Source organism: Oncorhynchus tshawytscha, linkage group LG19 (assembly GCF_018296145.1).
Source record: "Oncorhynchus tshawytscha isolate Ot180627B linkage group LG19, Otsh_v2.0, whole genome shotgun sequence".
NCBI lineage: Eukaryota > Metazoa > Chordata > Actinopteri > Salmoniformes > Salmonidae > Oncorhynchus > Oncorhynchus tshawytscha.
In genome coordinates, this window is record NC_056447.1 from 12,779,400 (window position 1) to 12,800,714 (window position 21,315).

Genomic DNA, 21,315 nt, shown 5'->3' on the forward strand with positions numbered 1-21,315 from the left:
AAACAGCGTTCCATACGCAAAGACCCAAACAGAGTTCCATACGCAAAGACCCAAACGCTCCCGGTACATGCCCTCTATTCATTTGAATGTTGTCATTTGGCCAACGGTCCAATATTCTAGAACACCGCTGTGAGTACATATTACACGTTTTGGACTACAATAGACGCTTAACTCAGCACGTTCTCCGGTTTGTAAAGATGTACACATATACCAAAACCCAACCTGAATTGCCACACTGTCTGTTGAAAGTAGCTCCCAAAAGTAATTATTGGGCGAGTGTAGATATTGAAGTGAAAGAAAGTAAATCATCAATGTTATAAATTACGGTTAAACTGTCAACGTCTAGTGAATCTCTGTTTTCATTTCAATAATTTACTATCCGTGATGTGCTAGATGCCTTGCTTAAGATTGATGTGAAGAAAAAAAATCCACTGGGGCTCATATGGTTGATCCATTTCTGCTGCAGCTCTCTGATGGTGTCCGTATTGATCATCTCCCTGCTTACAAATATCTGGGCATCTGGATAGATGAAAAGCTGTCTTTTAAAACCATATTGAGGAATTAATTAAGAAGCTGAGAATAAAAATGGGCTTATTTTATAGAAATAGGTCCTGCCTCTTGCCAAATAGTAGAAAGCAGATTTATTTAGTTGACGTTCCTATCAGTCCTAGACTTTGGTGACATGAACACAGCTGCAACTTCATTAAAGCCGTTAGATGCAGTTCATCATAGTGTACTGCGCTTTATTACTGGCACCAATTGTAGTACTCATCACTGCATTCTCTACCAGAAAGTTGGTTGGCCCTCATTGATGTCACATAGGTTGATACATTGCTATGTTTTCATTTATAAAGCCATTTTTACAAAAAGTCCCACTGTACCTAATATCTTTACTTAACTTTAGACATGAGTTACCACACCCGGTCCCAGGGATGGTGAACTCTGGAAATTCCTTTGTTCTCTACTGAGTGAGGTAAATCAGCTTTTAGTTTTCTTGCACCTTATTTGTGGAACAATCTTGAACGTGTTCTTAAATGTCATGTTCCGGTGCCTCTAGGGCAATTCAGAAAGCTGATTAAGGACCTGACTGATGAATATGTTTGTTTTTTTATGACTGTTTTTCTCCCTGCTTGTATTTTGTATTTATATTGATGTGTGTATTTTCTGTAATTTATGTAAATCAGGGCTCATCTGTAAAAGAGACCTTGGTCTCGGTATGACTCCCCGATTAAAAAGGTTTAAAAAAAAAACGTTGAAATCAACTAGGCTAGATAACTTCAAGTCTGGTTGTGCATGTGGCAAAGGCATGAGTACTGCCTGTTTGTTTACTCCAGTTGCTAGGCAACCCAACTCACCCGGTGAGTGGGAGTACAGCTACAATCAGAAGGGACTTTTTCTTACCAGGTGAGGATCATTTATACAGCAGGTTAGGTTAATTAAAGTGGCAGGTTATGAGACTTAGGTTAAGGTTAGGAAAAGGATTAAGCGTAAATCATAGTCCGTAGACACGGAGACAGAATAGTCCGCCATCCCATTGCCACCGTGATAGGCCTAAGAAGACACAGTGGCAGAATAAATTCAACCACACCTTTGTCTCATCACAAAACCGGAGAGCAACATCTGTCCGGTGAAGTCCACAAAGCATTTTGCCTGTAAGAAACAGTTACATGACCTACAGCATGGTTAAGCAAGTTAACGTTTCCAACATTTTCGGACTACTAAACAACTATTGATTTAGAACACCGGAGAGTTACCACAAGTTGCAAAGAAAACAGGAGCATCCTCCACTATTCCAGCACCATTTCAACTTAAACATTTCAAAATAATCAAATCACATATTGCTTAGTGTAATACAGTGACAACTAAAAGATAGGGGAAAAAATGTTGTCCAATCAACGTAAGCTAAATATGATGTGGCTTGTCCATGGTTGTGATTTGTGTGTGCGTGCGTGCAAGTAGAAAAAAAAAACATTTTGACTCCCCCTACTTGTAGAGAAACGCCAATGACTTTCATGTTGCCAAAACGGTCTATGACTCTGTCATACAGTACATGCTTTTAGTTTTTGTTGTCCTAGGCTACCTGGCTAAAATACCTGCTCGCTATCTTAACTTATTTTCATAGGCAACAATGTGCCAGTCCAGCTAGTTAACATTAGCCTACTACATCTACAGTAGCTGCATATTGAACTTCCATCCTCTCAGGCCAGGGGCACAAAGTATGAATTTATGGTTGGATCAGAATAGTCGTTATAATCGTTGGCCAGTACGGAGGATTAAGTAAAACCACAATTCCAAATCCCTATCTCCATCCATGGCTAATTTAGGAATGTGATGATTTTAGCTAGCTAGCTAGCCACCGAAGCACAACAAAATGCAAAAATGTAAAAAAATTCTGTAAATGGCGATCTGTTTTTGATGTGGTGTGAAGTTAAATCCAAACTGGCTTCCTATGACTTCTGTTCCACAAGGCAACCAAAAAGAAGGCACTGGCTGTCGTTGGCGAACCCTCCCACCCTCTACACCCTCAGTTTGAGAGGCTTTCTTCGGGCCAGTGCTTCAGAACGCCCATGGCCAAGAAGAATGTGTTCAAACATGAATTTGTTCCTTATGCTGTTGGACTACTAAAAAAGTGAAGTAAATTATATTGGTATCTGGACTTATCTATCTAGTGCAGTTGGGACAGTGGTTGTTGTGAGTGAATGTATTAATGTCCTCTGTTGTTGTGTATGCAACATGATGCACTGACTGGTTTAAATGTGTATGATGTGAGAATGTATGTGTATGTGATTGTTTTGATGAAGGTGATGCCAAAGAAAAATGGCCATCCTGGATGGACAATAAAGTTTTATTCAATGACACTTTTTTTTGGTGTGCCTGCCAGAACTATTTACAGTTGAGATCACTCAGTTTAGCTCATCGGTGATTGGCTGTTATTTTATTAAATATTTTTGGTCAATTCTTGGTGGAAGCCTTGCTTCCCTTGGCATCCATGAGAACACACCACTGATTGTGACATAGCTACGCAGCTCTGAGACCAACATCTAAGGGGAATGGCCCAAACACGCACCTCCCCACAATTCCTAACCAACAAGTCTCCAGTACGCAGCCTCGATACATTTGAATTTGTTGACAGTTGGAGAATTTGCTGGAGCTGCACTGAGAATTCGAAAAGTATGAATGTCAACAGTACAATATTCCAGAACACTGCTGTGTATACCCATACAGTACTCTGATAGACCCTTTAGGGGCTGATGTAAGCCTTAAAGTAAATAAGATGTTTTAATTGTCACATAATGTAGGCAACACCAGATAGGTGCAATGAAATGTGTTGTTTTACAGGGCCATCCATGTACAGCGCCCCTGGAGCAAATTAGGGTAAGTGCCTTGCTCAAGGGCACATTGACTGAGGTTTCACCTTGTCGGCTCAGATATTTAAACCAGCAACCTTTCAATTGCTGGCCCAACGCCCTAACTGCTAGGCTACCTGCCGCCCTAAAGTGCCCTAGCCTTTGTACTGCATACACTGCCCTGTGCTGTTCTGTGCCAATTACTATGAATCTTCAGCATTATTAAAACACCTAAACTGTAATAGTGGACCACAGTATGAGTCATAATACCCATGGTTATCAAAACGTCACACCAGGGTAAGCCTATGTGAAACACAGCCCTTATTTTAAGTGTTTCTAAAGTTCTTGTGCAATTTTTATATAAAGGCTACATTGAGGTTTTTCTTTCATTATTTTAGGCTTTCTGACATTAGTGCGTAAACCTAATCTTTAGGGCCTAACTGTAGGCATGCCAAATAGCCTACATGCCAATCGCCAAATGCTTTTGGTTAAACAGGTTGATCCACAGAGACAATAACTGAAAAAGCTGCAAAATGGAGAGTTGAAAATAAAGAGAAGGGAGGGTCAGAAAAGTAACTTAATGTTTGAGAAAGATTTGGTGAAGTGATTAATGAGGATGACTGCAGGGCCTATGTTATGTGTGACGATTGTGAGGTGCTGTAGCCTACAAATTCTACAGTCACAAGATGGGACTTCAAATAAGGCCTATGGCACTTCAAGGGAACTGTAGCCAACTAATAGGATGGGTTAAATGGGAACTGAAATCTGGACATTGAATGAAGGTCTAGAACTTCTCACATAGCCTTACCATCAACTCCTGCATAATTAAGCATGTCTTACAGTAATATGATACGCCAAATTTAGGCTACAGTGAAGAAATCAGATTTCCTTCAGCATCTTGAGAGAATGCAAATGCTCATTAAGACAGGCCTACCATATGTATAGGTGATATCTGTATTAGCATTATAAAAACTGATAGTATTTCAACCACAAAATATGCACCCATGCCAAACTGAAATATTTTAAGAAACATGTTGCGTCATTTTCAAAGCTTTCTATTTCCTTACAACCGGTCAAGTTGATGTCATTTCACATTTTACACAGAAAACATGCCTGAGTTACTGCATTTTGTCCCCCATCCCTAAACGTCTTTGCGCCATGAAAGAAGCAGAGATGATATATAAACTTTACTGCTGTCAACTGGATTAAAGCATTCATTCTATCTACAGTATTTATGACATTATTCTGGTGAGAAAGGGTTCATTTAGTCTTCTAGGGCAACAGAAAATGACAGAAGAGAAGCTGCATGTATATAATTATACGACCTGGTCTCAAAGCATCTTGTATTATTTGTACACATATTATTTTAACACACTACGCCACCAGGGACTCAAATCCTGCAGTGCCAGACGTGTCCCCCTGCTTAAGCCAGTACATGTCCAGGCCCGTCTGAAGTTTGCTAGAGAGCATTTGGATGATCCAGAAGAAGATTGGGAGAATGTCATATGGTCAGATGAAACCAAAATATAACTTTTTGGTAAAAACTCAACTCGTCGTGTTTGGAGGACAAAGAATGCTGAGTTGCATCCAAAGAACACCATACCTACTGTGAAGCATGGGGGTGGAAACATCATGCTTTGGGGCTGTTTTTCTGCAAACTGACCAGGACGACTGATCCGTGTAAAGGAAAGAATGAATGGGGCCATGTATCGTGAGATTTTGAGTGAAAACCTCCTTCCATCAGCAAGGGCATTGAAGATGAAACGTGGCTGGGTCTTTCAGCATGACAATGATCCCAAACACACCGCCCGGGCAACGAAGGAGTGGCTTCGTAAGAAGCATTTCAAGGTCCTGGAGTGGCCTAGCCAGTCTCCAGATCTCAACCCCATAGAAAATCTTTGGAGGGAGTTGAAAGTCTGTGTTGCCCAGCAACAGCCCCAAAACATCACTGCTCTAGAGGAGATCTGCATGGAGGAATGGGCCAAAATACCAGCAACAGTGTGTCAAAACCTTGTGAAGACTTACAGAAAACGTTTGACCTCTGTCATTGCCAACAAAGAGTATATAACAAAGTATTGAGATAAACTTTTGTTATTGACCAAATACTTATTTTCCACCATAATTTGCAAATAAATTCATAAAAAATCCTACAATGTGATTTTCTGGATTATTTTTTCTCATTTTGTCTGTCATAGTTTAAGTGTACCTATGATGGAAATTACAGGCCTCTCTCATCTTTTTAAGTGGGAGGACTTGCACAATTGGTGGCTGACTAAATACTTTTTTGCCCCACTGTACATGTAGATAGAGTTATTAAGGTGACTATGCATAGATAATAACAGAGAGTAGCAGCAGCTTAAAAGTGTGTGTGTGGGGGGGGGCAATGCAAATAGTCTGGTTAGCCATTCGATTAGATATTCAGGAGTCTTATGGCTTGGGGATGATGGTGGTCTGCTTGAAACATGTTGGTATTACAGACTCGGACATGGAGAGGTTGAAAATGTCAGTGAAGACACTTGCCAGTTAGTCAGCTCATGCTCGGAGTACATATCCTGGTAATCCGTCTGGCCCTACAGCCTTATGAATGTTGACCTGTTTAAAGGTCTTACTCACATCGGCTGCAGAGAGCGTGATTATACAGTCATCCGGAACAGCTCATGCTCTCATGCATGTTTCAGTGTTACTTGCCTCGAAGCTAGCGTAGAAGTAATTTAGCTCATCTGGGCGGCTCGTGTCACTGGGCAGCTCTCGGCTGTGCTTCCCTTTGTAGTCTGTAGTAGTTTGCAAGCGCTGGGTTAAGGTTAAGGTTAGGATTTAGGTTAAATGGTTAAGGTTAGGGGAAGGGTTAGCTTATATGCTAAGTAGTTGAAAAGTAGCTAAAAAAAAGTAGTAATTAGTTGCAAAGTTTTTTTATTGGTCATAAACTCAATTTTGAAAGTTGTCCAAGATTTGAGCATGCAACATTTGAGTTGCTAGACGTTTGCGTTATACGAGACCAGGCTGAACTATAGACAAGTTGACGAACAAATAAGATACCAAAATGTTGGAATTTATAGGCAGAAACATATCTAAATCAGATTTTTTTTAATCCTGCACCTCCAGTCAAAAAAAACGTTCCGCCGTTTCTGACTGTAGCCTATAGCATTTTTTCTATATTAGCGGGTCGTGTGTGAGCCTCAGATTTTCACTTGATCACATATGGTTGTGGTTGTGGATGGTTTATTAGCAATTGTGGGCAGCTGCAGGTGAACAAACAGCTGACCCATGTGTAACAGTATAACTTTAGACCGTCCCCTCGCCCATACCCGGGCACGAACCAGGGAACCTCTGCACACATCAACAACAGTCACCCACGAAGCATCGTTACCCATCGCTCCACAAAAGTCTCGGCCCTTGCAGAGTAAGGGGAACCACTACTTCAAGGTCTCAGAGCAAGTGAAGTCACCGATTGAAACGCTATTTAGCACGCACCACCGCTGACTAGCTAGCCGTTTCACATCCGTTACACATGCACCACTAGGAGGTATGGCTACACGAGAAGAGCTGGAGATTAACTCCAGTTATACATTAACTCCAAGAAACAGTGTGGACGTAATTGTGTTGGGAAAGTTTGCTTTCTGTGTTGCACTGAAGAAATCCCCTCACAATGGCCCTCTGCCAAAGGTCATATTTGCTCAGTTCTTCTATTTCTATTTGGTTTGTTTTACGTAGACTTTGGAGACCTCATATTAGTACCTCATTAATTTAGTCTGGGACCGCAAGGCAAGGCAAAAAAACAAACACTTTTGAATTCATGTGATATTGCAAAACGGTATGGATCTAAAGATAGGCTACATTATAGATTGACCATCTATCAGGCTATTATCAAATAAAATCAAGAGAAGAGCCAATAGTGTTAGTGGTTGGGTCAGCCAGTTGGACTGTGCAGTGGGTAAATGACCTTTGTGTTAAATCTCCAGCTCATCAGTGCTTGTTTGAACCCACACAAAAGGAAGATATAGATGGTGTGACACTTTTTGAAGATTTTCGCCAGGATTTCTGTAGGATATTCCATATTCGGTCTAGTGAACAGATGTTCGCTATGATAACCTTGTGCTATCTACACATTCAGTCAAAGATCAACCGTGACAAGATCTATCACAATGAGAAAAGTTTTTAACACTTTAGCCCAAGACATGCTCTGACAGTAGTGGAGTGACTAAGAATAAAAGAAGACAGATTTTGAGCAGCTTAATCTGTTTTAGCCTATAGGCTAAAGGGGAATCAAGAACATTTGGGTTAAATTGAAATAATTCTTGGCTATTCAGTTGTATTGTTGCCTGCCCTTAATTGTATTCACAAGAAATAAAGACAGACCTATTCTGCATTAATTGTAACCTGTCTTTTCTCCAGAATACATCTGAACACTCTTCAAATGTTCAAAAGAGAAACCATGGGGGAGATGTTTGAACCTGAAAGGGTCGTTACATTATGAATCACATAAAAAGAGTATTGGTGAAGCTATGAGCTATATAATATATATTTTATAGTCTTTACTTATACAGATTAGAAAATTAATATCTATATAGATCTATGTCAGTAATATAGATATTCTTATTCACTATAAATATTCTAAAGAAAATCTTTGACAGTGAGTGGCACAGTTATCTTTGAGTAAAATAAATGACGAAAACGACACATTTGGTGACGCAATGGGATTATGTGTATGCTGATCCAGAAGGAAGTGACGACAAAAGCGGCCACCACAAAATGTTCGTTCGCATCCCCTGAAATTATTTTCGAGGCAACGTTATACAGGTAAGTTAGGTTGCAACAGTAGCTTTTCCACAAACTGGACGTTGCGCGGAGAGACAAGTATTTATGTAGCACAACCTAAGAGGAGAGTCGCCTTATGTGATCAACCCGTCGTTTACAAGCCAATTATATGCGATTTTGACGACGCTCACATTTGATTTTTTTTTTTTGTTGTTGTTCGCGATTCATCACTCTTGACGGAATGCCCATGTGTCCAGGTTGAAGTAGCTAACGTTAGCTACAGTAGCTTGCCTGGAGAGCTGTGGACACTGGGTCTGGCTTTTATAGGCTATCATCAGTGGTTTGCAAATTGCGTAATGGCTATCATTTATGTAACTATCCAGTTGAGCACAGTCTGACGTTGAACTGGTGTATTTAGCTATCTTATTCGCAGTGACATAACATTTGCGGGGTATGAACAGTTGGAATAAGTGATACATTTCTTAGATTTGCGGTAGGTGGAAAATGGCTAGCTAGCTAGCTAGCTAGCGAGATGTTGTTTTTCTTTCAGCAATGTATCACTACAACAACGTTATTATAGCATAAACGTTGAGACACGGGAACATTTGTAGCAAGTCATCGCGTTGATATAAATGTATACATTGTGTCAAGTTTGCTAGTCGTGTTGGCATGAACTGCCTGGCCCTGGCATTTACAAGGTCAATTAGAGAAAAAAGCTCGGATGGGAAAGCCCAAGGTTAATTTCGTAACGGGTTCAATTTATATCTGTATTTGTGACAATGATTTCCCTTTGTAGCCAATTCAATTGCAGTAATTACATTTGGTAACAGAATCTTACGTTTTTATCACTTAATAAACCACATAGCTATAAGTAAAAACGCGAACTAGTTGGAAGGTTTTAGTTCACACAAGTAAAGGTAGATTATCATCCCTGCATGAGGGAGAGAAATGAGAAGATATCTTAAAGCTATGTGGGTTTTTGGTAACAGAATTAAAGGGATACTTCGGGATTTTGGCAATGAAGCCAGTCATCTGCTCCTCACGAGTCCGATGAACTCGTGGATACCATTTTTCTGTCTCTGTGTCCAGTATGAAGGTAGTTTAATGATCCAATGCTAACTACCGTTAGCGCAATGAATGGAAGTCTATGGGTATATAGACTTTCAGTCATTGCGCTATCGCTAGTTAGGATCTTCCTTCAAACTGCGAGCAGATGAATAACATGGTATCCATGAGTTCTGACTCTGGGGAAGTAGATAAAGAGCCTCATTGCCAAAACCCCAAAGTATGCCTTTAAGGTCCAGGGCAATATTTCTTAAATGTACACAAGGCAAATGATATCTCAATAACTAAATATAGAATTGTTATTAGTTGGCAGGGGTCTAAAGCATTGTTATGTTTTGATGTATTTCTAGTACCTATTTAAAGGGATATTTAGGATATGAGGCCCCTTTATCTAACTCGTGGATATCATTTTTAATGTCTCTACGTACAGCATGAAGGAACTTAGTGGTAGTTTTGCGAGCCAATCCTAACTAGCGTTTGCACAATGACTCGAAGTCTATGGTATCTGCTATCATACTAGCAAATACAATAGACTTGAATGGAAATCTATGGTAGGGTTTCCCAAACTCGGTCCAAAAATCAACATCTTTGCTTATTCCTATTTTCTAGGATGGAAAATCTTTGAAGTAGTTTTATATGCTGTAATTTCTCAAATATAGACTCCTAACTTTAATTTGACACCAGCTTTAACATGCTCCCATGAACTTCACTTGTGCTTTTCAATTAACGGTGTGTTTGCTATCTCAACCCGCTTCAGATGCTGACAGACTTGGGTGGGGCTGTTTTGGATGACACGCAGTGAAATAACAGAAGATATTCTCAGGATATAGCTATCTACTCAACCTAGGGATTCAGAACACAATGACCAAGCCCGACTCGAAGAGGAGCAGCGTGGCTCTTGTCACTGGCAAACCTGCCAATGCTGCAGAGGAGCAGGTCAATAATGGCTCATCTGACCCTTCAGTGTCCGGTTCTCCCCACCACGCATTGACCCCGCCGACTCCAACCAAACACAAATCTGCTAAACAAGTCTCCCGAGACAACCTTTCTAGACGAAACACGGAGTCTGAAGTATTCGACGATGGAACCAACACCTTTTTCTGGTGAGTGCTGCTGATCAATGGCAGGTCATTTTATTCTCCCAAACTGAAGGCTGTCATTGTTGGCTATTGACGTGACTGCCTGGGGCTCTTTAGATGGTGACAGCTCTGCCTTTTATGTGGGCTATGAATTCAGGGTTAATTGTAAATTTGTCACATGCCACTGGAATACAAGCTCAAACAGGTTTTTCATGCCCCTGTGTATTTGTGATGAACATTGAGTATTTTTGGTGAGACAGATCTTTTGTCTCTGTTAAACTGAAAGCAACATGCCTAAAAAAGTTACCTACCATTATCTCCGATTGTGAAATGTGAGTTCAATAAAAAAAAGTTTAGCTTTTTTTAACACTTTGCAAAAGTGAGTATGGACCAGAATGAGGCTCTCCTCTCTAACTATTGTTCCTGCAGTCCGGAATTACCATCTTCAGATAAGGTTTTTATAAGATATCTCCAGATAATTGTTGTCTGGAGCTCAAAAAGTATTAGTAGCAGTATGCAAATCAGAGAGACAAATGAACAGCTCTTTTACAGATGTGATTTGGATCAAATCTCAAATAAAATGATATTTGTCACATGCGCCAAATAAAACGTGTGTAGACTTAACTGTGAAATGCTTACTTATGAGGCCTTCCCAACGACGGAGAGTAAAATAAATTAAAATAAAATAGTAACACAAGGAATAAAATGCACACACTGGAGCTATATACAGGGAGTACCAGTACCAGATCAATGTGCAGGGGTATGAGGTATTTGAGGTAGATTTGTACAGGAAGGCTGTGTAAAGTGACGAGGCATCAGGATAGATAAGAGTCAAATGAAGAATGGCGTTGCAGCACAATATGATAAGTGTGTATTCAAAGTATTTGTACCCCTTGTCTTATTCCTCATTTTGTTGTTACAGCCTGAATTCAAAATTGATGACATATTTTTTTTCTCACCCCCATCTGCACACAATCCCCCATAATGACAAAGTGAAAATAATTTTCAATACATTTGCTAAAATGTCTTAACATAAATACAGAAATATCTCATTTACGTAAGTATTCAAACCCTTTCAAATACTTTGTAGAAGCACCATTGGCAGTGATCACAGCTGTGAGTCTTTCTGGACAAGTCTCTAAGAGCTTTCTATACCTGGATTGTGCAACATTTGCCCATTTTATTCATTTCAAAATTCCTTCAGCTCTGTGTGAAATTAGTTTTGATTTAGAATGGACTATTATCATGCACATGTCTTGAAATGGGGGCAGGGGAAACAATACATGTCATCTATGCACTTAAATAGCGAATAGAGGATGCTTTTCTTGTGGTTAATTTTCATGACAGCTAGGTAGGCTATACTCATGTTGTAAAGATAAGCAATGTGATTTAATATTTGCTCAATATTAGGAATGTTGAGAAATCAACATAGTAGGCCTAGCCTATAGAATTCTGATGGGACCCTCTTTTTAAGAGGCCATCACTGTTTTCTCATGCAATTGCATAGCCTTTTTGATTACGTTTACATTGATGTCAGAGTGATTAGAAGGACAATAGAGTGCTGAGTACCAGGCAGGTAACAAGTTTGGTAGGCTACTAATGACCATCAGCAGCATCCAAGCTTTGAGAAGTCTGATTACCGTGACTAAACGGTCACATGGAATTTGACTGCCTTCATGACTTGTGACCGGCGGTGTGACGGTAATACAGTCGCCGCCCTATGCCTGGCTCCTACTACTATACCCCGTTCACAGGCACTTCAATATTTTGTCTTGCCCATTCACCCTCAATGGTACACTTACACAATCCATGTCTCAATTGTCTCGAGGCTTAAAAATCTTTCTTTAATCTGTCTCCTCCCTTTCTTATACACTGATTTAACAATCAATGTCAATAAGGGATCATAGCTTTCACCTAGTCAGTCTGTCATGGAAAAAGCAGGTGTGTTTTGTATATCTCTGTTATGCATGGGAATAATACATTTTATAACTGTTTACCTACACCTTAGCCAAATGCGTTTAAACTCAGTTTTTCACACTTCCTGACATTTTAATCCTAGTAAAAATTCCCTATTTTAGGTCAGTTAGGATCACCACTTATTTTAATGTGAAATGTATGAATAATAGTAGAGATTTATTTCAGCTTTTATTTATTTCATCACATTCCCAGTGGGAACACACTTAATTAGTATTTGGTAGCATTGCCTTTAAATTGTTTAACTTGGGTCAAACATTTCAGGTAGCCTTCCCACAATAAGTTGGGTGAATTTTGGACCATTTCATCCTGACCGAGCTGGTGTAACTGAGTCAGGTTTGTAAGCCTCCTTGCTCACACATACTTTTTCAGTTCTGCCCACAATGGGATTGAGGTCAGGGCTTTGTGATGGCCACTCCAATATTGAATTGTAAGCACAGAATAGTCTAGAATGTTATTGTATGTGTTAACATTTCCCTTCAGTCTTAACTACAAGACCCCATGAAACAGCCCCAGACCATTATTCCTCTACCACCAAACTTTACAGTTGGCACTATGCATTGTGGCAGGTAGCGTTCTCCTGGCATCTGCCAAACCCAGAGAAGTCCGTCAGACTGCCAGATAATGAAGCATGATTCTTTACTCTAGTGAACGTGTTTCCACTGCTCCAGAGTCCAATGGCGATGTGCTTTACACCACTCCAGCTGACGCTTGGCATTGCGCATGGTGATCTAAATAGGAGACCAGAAAGCATATAGGCCTACAACTCTATAGGCCAACGAGACCGACAGCGTTAGCTGAAAGGTATGGAATGGCTAAAAACTTTCAACAGAGAAGAAGAATATCTCTTCAAGGCTACACAGTCAGTCTGCAGCTGTATATGTACAATACTCTAAGGAAACTCGACAGAAGAAGAGCGAGAAGAACAATTTCCTCTAACGAACCGAGCCTGTGAACCACTGTTGGTATATCTGTGAACCACTGTTGGTATAACCACTGTTACTATATCACTTTCTGTCAAATTACTCCACAGATGGACCGGCAATTTCAACAGACAACAAAGGTGTACAATTGTAAATATAGTGGCTTGTGAAAATATTCAACCCCTTGGGATTTTTTCCTATTTTGTTGCCTTACAACCTGGAATTAAAATGTATTTTTTGTGGGTTTGTATCAATTCATTTACACAACATGCCTACCACTTTGAAGATGCAAAATATTTTTTTTATTGTGAAATAAACAAGAAATCTCCGCTGTGGTGCTTTGCAGCTCCTTCAGGATTATCTTTGGGCTCTTTGTTGCCTCTGAATACTCTCTTTGCCTGGTCTGTGAGTTTTGGTGGGCAGCCCTCACTTTGGTGGGCAGCCCTCAGGTTTGTTGTGGTGCCATATTCTTTCAATTTTTTAAGTAATGGATTTAATGGTGCTCTGTGGGATGTTCAAAGTTTCTGATGTTTTTTAAATAACCCAACATGGATCTGTACTTCTCCACAACTTTGTCCATGACCTGTTTGGAGAGCTCCTTGGTCTTCATGGTGCCCCTTGCTTAATTTCATGGTGCCCCATCTTATTTCACTGTAGAGCCTCTAGCCCTGCTCAATATGCCTTAACCAACCATGTTGTTCCACCTCCTACATATGCGATGACATCACCTGGTTTAAATGTCTCTAGAGACTAGAGGTCGACCGATTTATGATTTTTCAACACTGATACCGATTTATTGGAGGACCAAAAAATGCCGATACCGATTAATCGGACGATTTTTATTTATTTGTAATAATGACGATTACAACAATATTGAATGAACACTTTAACTTAATATAATACATCAATAAAAATCTATTTGGCCTCAAATAAATAATGAAACATGTTCAATTTGGTTTAAACAATGCAAAAACAGTGTTGGAGAAGTAAAAGTGCAATATGTGCCATGTAAAAAAGCTAACGTTTGAGTTCCTTGCTCAGAGCATGAGAACATATGAAAGTTGGTGGTTCCTTTTAACTTGAGACTTCAATATTCCAAGGTAAGAGGTTTTAGGTTGTAGTTAATATAGTATTTATAGGACTATTTCTCTCTACCATTTGTATTTCATATACCTTTTGACTATTGGATGTTCTTATAGGCACTATAGCATTGCCAGTGTAGCTTCCATCCCTCTCCTCGCCCCTACCTGGGTTCGAACCAGGAACACATCGACGACAGCCACACTCGAAGCAGCGTTACCCATCGCTCCACAAAAGCCGCGGCCCTTGCAGAGCAAGGGGAATAACTACTCCAAGTCTCAGAGCGAGTGACGTTTGAAACTCTATTAGCGCACACCCAGCCAACTTGCTAGCCATTTCACATCGGTTACACCAGCCATTAGGCTAATAGGCTTGAAGTCATAAACAGTGCTGTGCTTGCGAAGAACTGCTGGCAAAACACACAAGTGCTGTTTGAATGAATGCTTACGAGCCTGCTGCTGCCTACCACCGCTCAGACAGACTGCTCTATCAAATCAGACTTAATTATAACATAACACACAGAAATACGAGACTTTGGTCATTAATATGTTTGAATCCAGAAACTATCATTTCAAAAACAAAACGTTTATTCTTTCGGTGAAATACGGTTTGGTATTTTATCTAATGGGTGGCATCCCTAAGTCTAAATATTCTTGTTACATTGCACAACCTTAAATGTGATGTCATAATTACGTACAATTCTGGCAAATTAGTTTGCAATGAGCCAGGCTGCCCAAACTGTTGTATATACCCTGACTCTGCGTGCAATGAATGCAAGAGAAATGACACAATTTCACCTGGTTAATATTGCCTGCTAACCTGGACTTCTTTTAGCTAAATATGCAGGTTTAAAAATATATACTTCTGTGTATTGATTTTAAGAAAGGCGGCCTCCCGGGTGACACAGTGGTTAAGGGTGCTGTGCTGCAGCGCCAGCTGTGCCATCAGAGACTCTGGGTTCGCGCCCAGGCTCTGTCGTAACCGGCCGCGACCAGGAGGTCCGTGGGGCGACGCACAATTGGCCTAGCGTCGTCCGGGTTAGGGATGGCTTGGCCGGGTAGGGATGTCCTTGTCTCATCGCGCACCAGCAACTCCTGTGGCAGGCCGGGCGCAGTGCGCGCTAACCAAGGTTGCCAGATGCACGGTGTTTCCTCCGACACATTGGTGCGGCTGGCTTGCGCGCTGTGTTAAGAAGCAGTGCGGCTTGGTTGGTCGCATGACTTTCAACCTTCGTCTCTCCCGAGCCCGTACGGGCGTTGTAGCGATGAGACAAGATGGTAGCTACTAAAACAATTGGATACCACGAAATTGGGGAGAGAAAGGGGTAAAAAAAGGCATTGTTGTTTATGGTTAGGTACAGTTGTCCAACGATTGTGCTTTTATTGTAAATGTGCTTTTGTTAAAGCATCGATTATGTGCAACGCAGGACACTAGTAATATCGTCAACCATGTGTAGTTATAACTAGGGATTATTGTTTTTTATAATTTAATGCTAGCTAGCTGGCTTCTACTGCATTCGCGTAACAGGCAGGCTCCTCGTGGAGTGCAATGTAATCAGGTGGTTGGAGCGTTGGACTAGTTAACTGTAAGGTTGCAAGATTGGATCCCCCGAGCTGACAAGGTGAAAGTCTGTCGTTCTGCCCCTGAACAAGGCAGTTAACCCACCGTTCCTAGGCCGTCATTGAAAATAAGAATGTGTTAACTGACTTGCCTAGTTAAATAAAGGTAAAAGAAATACTGATTCCGATTGTTATGAGAACTTGAAATCGGCCCCAATTAATCGGCCGACCTCTACTAGAGACTATATCTCTCTCGTCATTACTCAATGCCTAGGTTTACCTCCTACCTTACCTTTGTCTGTAAACTATGCCTTACATCTATGCTATCGTGCCCAGAAACCTGCTCCTTTTAATCTCGGTTCTGAACGTGCTAGACGGCCAGTTCGTATAGCCTTTAGCTGTACCCTTATCCTACTTCTCCTCTGTTCCTCTGGTGATGTAGAGGTTAAACCAGGTCCTGCAGTGCCTAGCTCCACTCCCACTCCCCAGGTGCTCTCATTTGTTGACTTCTATAACCGTAAAAGCCTTGGTTTCATGCATGTTAACATTAGAAGCCTACTCCCTAAGTTTGTTTTACTCACCGCTTTAGCACACTCTGCCAACCCGGATGTCTTAGCCGTGTCTGAATCCTGGCTTGGGAAAACCACCAAAAAAACAATCTCCATCGCTAACTATAACATTTTCCGCCAATATAGAGCTGCCAAAGGGGGCAGTGTTAGCCTGCAGAGTTCTGTATTACTATCCAAGTCTGTACCCAAACAATTTGAGCTTCTACTTCTAAAAATTCACCTTTCCAGAAACAAGTCTCTCACTGTTGCCACTTGCTACAGACCTCCCTCTGCCTCCATCTGTGCCCTCGATACCATATGTGAATTGATTGCCTGACTATTCTTTAAAAGTGCCTTCCTCACCATCTTAAATAAGCATGCCCCATTCAAAAAATGTAGAGCTAGGAATAGATATAGTCCTTGGTTCACTCCAGACCTGTCTGCCCTTGACCAGCAGAAGAACATCCTGTGGCGTTCTGCATTAGCATCGAATAGCCCCCGTGATATGCAACTTTTCAGGGAAGTTAGGAACAAATATACACAGGCAGTTAGGAAAGCTAAGGCAAGCTTTTTCAAAAATAAATTTGCATCCTGTAGTACTAACTCAAAGTTCTGGGACACTGTAAAGTCCATGGAGAATAAGAGCACCTCCTCCCAGCTGCCCACTGCTCTGAGGCTACGAAACACTGTCACCACTGATAAATGCACTATAATTGAGAATTTCAATAAGCATTTCTCTACGGCTGGCCATGCTTTCCACCTGGCTACCCCTTCCCCGGTCAACTGCCCGGCACCCTCCACAGCAACCTGCGAAAGCCCCCACCATTTATCCTTTACCCAAATCCACACAGCTGATGTTCTGAAAGAGATGCAAAATCTGGACCCCTACAAATCAGCCGGGCTAGACATTCTGGACCCTCTCTTTCTAAAAATTATCTGCCGAAATTGTTGCAACCCCCATTACTAGCCTGTATCACCCTCTCTTTTGTATCGTCTGAGATTCCCAAAGATTGGGAAGCTGCCGCGGTCATCCCCCTCTTCAAAGGGGGTGACACTCCAGACCCAAACTGCTACAGACCAATATCTATCCTACCCTGTCTTTCTAAGCTCTTCGAAAGCCAAGTTAACAGATTACCGACCATTTCGAATCCCAACGTACCTTCTCCGCTATGCAATCTGGTTTTGGAGCTGGTCATGGGTGCACCTCAGCCACGCTGGACAGCTCTGACTTAGAATATGTGAACAACTACAAATATCCAGGTGTCTGGCTAGACTGTAAACTCTCCCTCCAGACTCACATTAATCATCTCCAATCCCAAATTAAATCTAGAATTTGCTTCCTATAACGCAACAAAGCATCCTTCACTCATGCTGCCAAACATACCTTCGTAAAACTGACCATCCTACCGATCCTCGACTTCGGTGATGTCATCTATAAAATTGCCTCCAATGCTCTACTCAACAACACGCTGGATGCAGTGTATCACAGTGCCATCCGTTTTGTCACCATTGCAACCTGTATTCTCTTGTTGGTTGGCGCTCGCTTCATACTCGTCGCCAAACACACTGGCTATAGGTCATCTACAAGTCTCTGCTAGGTAAAGCCCCGCCTTATCTCAGCTCACTGGTCACCATAGCAGCACCCACTCGTAGCACACCCTGCAGCAGGTATATCTCACTGGTCACCCCCAAAGACAATTCCTCCTTTCCAGTTCTCTGCTGCCAATGACTGGAACGAACTGCAAAAGTCTCTGAAGCTGGAGACTTACATCTCCCTCACTAGCTTTAATCACTAGCTGTCAGAGCAGCTCACAGATCACTGCACCTGTACTTAGCCCATCTGTAAACAGCCTATCTGTCTACCTACCTCATCCCCATACTGTATGTATTTATTTCTTGCTCATTTGCACCCCAGTAGCTCTACTTGCATATTCATCTTCTGCACATCCACCATTCCAGTGTTTAATTACTATATTGTAATTACTTTGGCACCATGGCCTATTTAATGCCTAAACTCCCTTATCTTACCTCATTTGCACTCACTGTATATACTTTTTGTTTTCTTTTGTTCTACTGTATTATTGACTGTTTTGTTTATTCCATGTGTAACTCTGTTGTATGTGTCGAATTGCTATGCTTTATCTTGGCCTGGTCGCAGTTGCAAATGAGAACTTGTTCTCAATTAGTCTACCTGGTTAAATAAAGGTAAAATAATGGTGTTGCAGACGCTGGGGCCTTTCAGAATTGTGTATATATTGTGGCAAGAAGGTTTGCTGTGTCTGTCAGCGTAGTGTCCAGAGCATGGAGGCGCTACCAGGAGACAGGCCAGTACATCAGGAGACGTGGAGGTGGGCAACAACCCAGCAGCAGGACCGCTACCTCCGCCTTTGTGCAAGGAGGAGCACTGCCAGAGCCCTGCAAAATGACCTCAGCAGGCCACAAATGTGCATGTGTCTGCTCAAACTGTCAGAAACAGACTCCATGAGGGAGGTATGAGGGCCCGACGTCCACAGGTGGGGGTTGTGCTTACAGCCCAACACCGTGCAGGACGTTTGGCATTTGCCAGAGAACACCAAGATTGGCAAATTCGCCACTGGCGCCCTTTGCTCTTCACAGATGAAAGCAGGTTCACACTGAGCACATGTGACAGACGTGACAGAGTCTGGAGACGCCGTGGAGAACGTTCTGCGGCCTGCAACATCCTCCAGCATGACCGGTTTGGCGGTGGGTCAGTCATGGTGTGGGGTGGCATTTCTTTGGGGGGCCGCACAGCCCTCCATGTGCTCGCCAGAGGTAGCCTGACTGCCATAAGGTACCGAGATGAGATCCTCAGACCCCTTGTGAGACCATATTATGGTGCGGTTGGCCCTGGGTTCCTCCTGGGTTCCTCCTAATGCAAGACAATGCTAGTCCTCATGTGGTTGGAGTGTGTCAGCAGTTCCTGCAAGAGGAAGGCATTGATGCTATGGACTGGCCCGCCCATTCCCCAGACCTGAATCCAATTGAGCACACCTGGGACATCATGTCTCGCTCCATCCACCAATGCCACGTTGCACCACAGACTGTCCAGGAGTTGGCGGATGCTTTAGTCCAGGTCTGGGAGGAGATCCCTCAGGAGACCATCCGCCACCTCATCAGGAGCATGCCCAGGTGTTGTAGGGAGGTCATGCAGGCACGTGGAGGCCACACACACTACTGAGCCTCATTTTGACTTGTTTTAAGGACATTACATCAAAGTTAGATCAGCCTGTAGTGTGGTTTTCCACTTTAATTTTGAGTGTGACTCAAAATTACACTTGCATGTATGTAATGTAATGTAATGTAATGTAATGTAATGTAATGTAATGTATAACTACAACCCCCCAAAAACCAAATAATTCCTGAATGGATTTTTTTTTCAGGTTTTCGCCTGCCAAATCATTTCTGTTATACTCACACACACACACTATTTTAACAGTTTTGGAAACTTTAGAATGTTTTCTATCCATTATATGCATATCTTCTGGGCCCGAGTAGCAGACCGTTTAATTTGGGCATGGTTTTTATCCAAAATTCCGACTGCTGCCCCCTACCCTAGAGAAGTTAACTTCCTGACTGATGTCTTGAGATATTGAAGCAACATATCCACAACGTTTTACCACCTCATGATGCCATCTGTTTTGTGAAGTGCACCAGTCCCTCCAGCAGCAAAGCACCCCCACAACATGATGCTCTCACCCCTGTGCTTCACGGTTGGGATGGTGTTCTTCGGCTTGCAAGCACCCCCCTTTTTCCTCAAAACATAACAATGGTCATTATTAGAGGTCGACCGATTTTAAACGGAATGGCTGATTTAATAATGCCGATTTCAAGTTTTCGTAATTACCATTTTTGATTATTGCCGATTACATTGCACTCCACGAGGAGACTGTGTGGCAGGCTGACTACCTGTTATGCGTGTGCAGCAAGGAGCCACGGTAAGGTGCTAGCTAGTATTAAACTTATCTCAAAACAATCAATCTTAACATAATCGCTAGTTAACTACATTACTAGGTTAACCTCTCTAGGGTTCGTGGGACGCTAGCGTCCCACCTGGCCAACATCCAGTGAGATTGCAGAGCGCCAAATTCAAATACAGAAATACTCATAAAAATTCAAAAAAGATACAACTATTTTACATTGGTTCAAAGATTAACTTCTTGTGAATCCAACCACTGTGTCAGATTTCAAAATGCTTTACAGCGAAAGCATACCTTATTATTTGAGAACATACCCCACCAGACAAATCATTACAAACCGTAACCAGCCAAGTAGATGAGTTACACAAGTCAGAAATGGAGAATTAATCACTTTGATGATCTTCATATGTTTGGACTCAGACAGTCATTTATTCAATAAATGTTCATTTTGTTCGATAGTCTCTATATCCGAAAACTCGCAAACAAAACTGAGGTTTTCTTCAGTAATCCACAGGCTCAAACGCAGACAAAATCCATTATATCCGTAAAGTTAATAGAAACATGTCAAGCAATGTTTTATTCAATCCTCAGGTTGTTTTTATCCTAAATAATCAATAATATTTCAACCGGACAATAACGTTATCAATATAAAAGGTAAACAAAGGCACTGTCTTTGGTCGCATGCATGAAAAAGCTCTGACACTGCAGGGTCCACTCATTCAGACTGTTCTTACTCCCTCATTTTTCAGAATACAAGCCTGAAACAAAAGACTGACATCTATAGGAAGGCATAGGAAGTGCAATTTGAGTCCTAAGTCAATGGATACTGTTATGGCATTGAATAGAAAACAACAACAAAAAAAGAAAATCCTACTTCCTGAATGGATTTTTCTCAGGTTTTTGCCTGCCAAATCAGTTCTGTTATACTCCGTCATTATTTTAACAGTTTTGGAAACTGTTTTCTCTCCAAATCGACTAATTATATGGATATCCTAACTTCTGGGCCTATGTAGAAGGCAGTTTAATTTGGGCATGCTTTTCATCCAA

At 41.6% G+C, this 21,315-nt stretch overlaps 1 protein-coding gene across 2 annotated transcripts in view; it reads left to right on the top strand.

Annotated features, from left to right (window-relative positions):
- The first annotated feature begins 8,047 nt into the window (after positions 1–8,047).
- Positions 8,048–21,315, top strand: part of ptdss2 (phosphatidylserine synthase 2) — a 34,329-nt gene continuing 21,061 nt past the window's right edge. Inside the window, exons 1-2 of one of the 2 annotated variants that reach the window (XM_024379124.2) lie at positions 8,048–8,144; positions 9,925–10,270. In XM_024379124.2, the coding sequence (XP_024234892.1) occupies positions 10,029–10,270 (242 nt within the window). In that variant the 5' untranslated portion in view covers positions 8,048–8,144; positions 9,925–10,028. The other variant, XM_024379125.2, reaches the window with a different exon arrangement.